This window comes from Scardinius erythrophthalmus (assembly GCF_964197995.2).
Source record: "Scardinius erythrophthalmus genome assembly, chromosome: 2".
In the NCBI taxonomy this organism is placed as follows: Eukaryota; Metazoa; Chordata; class Actinopteri; order Cypriniformes; family Leuciscidae; genus Scardinius; species Scardinius erythrophthalmus.
Genome location: NC_138222.1, coordinates 69,444,561 through 69,446,996, shown reverse-complemented (window position 1 = coordinate 69,446,996; position 2,436 = coordinate 69,444,561). Strand labels below are relative to the sequence as shown.

The 2,436-nt window shown below is 49.9% G+C and overlaps 1 protein-coding gene across 9 annotated transcripts in view; it reads left to right on the top strand.

The window, feature by feature from the left end:
- dctn1a (dynactin 1a) overlaps positions 1-1,835 on the top strand; it is a 35,441-nt gene extending 33,606 nt beyond the window's left edge. For all 9 annotated transcript variants that reach the window (XM_081359544.1, XM_081359548.1, XM_081359549.1 and 6 more), the window contains 3 exons: positions 220-293; positions 384-473; positions 561-1,835. In XM_081359544.1, coding sequence (XP_081215670.1) covers positions 220-293; positions 384-473; positions 561-698 — 302 coding nt within the window. In that variant the 3' untranslated portion in view covers positions 699-1,835. The remainder of the gene's footprint in view (positions 1-219; positions 294-383; positions 474-560) is intronic.
- The last annotated feature ends 601 nt before the right edge of the window (positions 1,836-2,436 follow it).

The window sequence follows — 2,436 nt, the reverse complement described above, 5'->3', positions numbered from 1 at the left end:
TTCTTTTTACAGTTTGTACATTTTATGTTTTGTTTACACTTTTTACATTTTTTGATGTTATTTATATTATTACAGTTTAAAATAGCTGTTTTCTATGGAAGTCAAAAGAACAGCATTTATTTGACATAGAATCTTCTGTAACATTATAAATGTCTTTCCTCTTGCTGATCCTCACATTTAAATGAGTCTCTGTGTGTGTGTGTGTGTGTGTGTGTGCAGCGAGTGCGAGCGCTCAGTTGCTGGAACAGACGGCCAGGCTGAATTCTCTCAGTGACGCGCTGGATAAGCTGAAGGTCAGTGTGTTGGTGTGTGTGATGATCACTCACAGGTGTGTGTCAGCGCTTCCCTCATCGTGTGTGTGTGTGTGTGTGTGTGTGTTTCAGGCTGAAGTGTCGCAGCACGTGGTGTCTCAGCGGCCCGGAGCGCGTGTGCCGTCAGACTTCGCCACCTTCCCGTCACCCTCGTTTGTCAAGGTCAGAGCACTCACACACACCACACACATCAGTGTGTGAACCTTCCCATGATCCTCTCTCATTAACCTTCCCATGATCCTCTCTCAGGCGAAAGAGGAGCAGAAGAGCGGCTCGCTGCTGGTGGGGAAGGTGATGATCCCCTGCGCTCGCGGTCAGGAGCAAACACACTCCCTCGTGCTGTCCCAGCATCAGCTGCAGTGTGTGCACCGCCTCCTCATGACATAAACACACACACACACACACACACACACACACACACACACACACTCCCTCGTGCTGTCCCAGCATCAGCTGCAGTGTGTGCACCGCCTCCTCATGACATAAACACACACACACACACACTCCCTCGTGCTGTCCCTGCATCAGCTGCAGTGTGTGCACCGCCTCCTCATGACATACACACACACACACACACACACACACTCCCTCGTGCTGTCCCTGCATCAGCTGCAGTGTGTGCACCGCCTCCTCATGACATACACACACACACACACACACACACACTCCCTCGTGCTGTCCCAGCATCAGCTGCAGTGTGTGCACCGCCTCCTCATGACATAAACACACACACACACACACACACACACACTCCCTCGTGCTGTCCCTGCATCAGCTGCAGTGTGTGCACCGCCTCCTCATGACATAAACACACACACACACACACACACACACACACACACACACACTGCCTCCTCATGACATAAACACAGGCTCAGCCAATCAAACGCTCACGCCGCCTCAGGAACCAATCAGGCTCTCAGACTGACCGAGCCAAAGATCGTCTCCTCCAGAAGCCATTCAGACCAGAGCTGCGTTTCTCCTGTGTTTCTCATTAAGGAAGCCAGAGGAGTACATTAAAAATGTCTCCCATGGAATAAAATTTAAAAAGTAATAGCGACTTTTTATCTCACAAGATAAAATATAGTTTTTTGAGTGGCAGAAAGGCTTCCACATGAATTCCTGTCATCAAACACCCTGAACTTAAAGCTTGCGATATTTTTTTGCATCTATGCTTCGTTTTCCTATTTAGTCTAATGTTTTAGAAACTGGTCTCACATTTCACGTGTGTGTTTGTCATGTTTAGAACGAAGGCTTGCTTGGGTGAAGAGGTTAATGTACTCACACTAGCAAAGCCCACTCCTAATACTGTAGGAAACCAGGAGTCTCTGAGAAGGCAGTGCTAGTTTAGTAACACTCCTGTATCAGCGCTTGGCTAGAGATCCACTCAGAAGTGTGTTCTTCACTATAACATGATCTCTGGTGGATTTACATTTATTCACTTGCTTCAATGTTTTTAATAGTTTATGCATATTTCACATGTTTCTTGATGGAGACGACTGCAATAAAGATGGGAAAATTGTATTTTAGTGTTTGACTCTTTTTCCACACTCGTTATCTCTTCCCGTGGGCTCACCACCTGCAGGAGGGACCGTAAGGGGCCGGTGCTGAGAGGATCGGGCGGCAGTCGAAGGTGGGGGCCTCGACAACCCGATCCCTGGACACGGAAACTAGCTCTAGGGATGTGGAACGTCAGGGGAAGGAGCCTGAGATTGTGCGTGAGGTTGAGAGGTTCCGACTAGAGATAGTCGGGATCACCTCCACACATGGCTTGGGCTCTGGAACCACACTCCTCGAGAGAGGATGGACTCTTCACCACTCTGGAGTTGCCCATGGTGAGAGGCGGCGGGCTGGTGTGGGTTTGCTCATAGCCCCCCAGCTCAGCCTCCATGTGTTGGAGTTCACTGGACAGCTGGACAGACTCTGCAGACCCAAACGTACTGTAAGGGTCTGTTGGGAATGTTTGGCCGAGTCTCCTGTCAGAGAGATCTTCAACTCCCACCTCCGGTGGAGCTTCGACCAGATCCCGAGGGAGTCTGGAGATATTGAGTCCGAGTGGACCATGTTCTCCACCTCCATTGTCGAAGCGGCCACTCGGAGCTGTGGCCGTAAGGTCTCCGGTGCC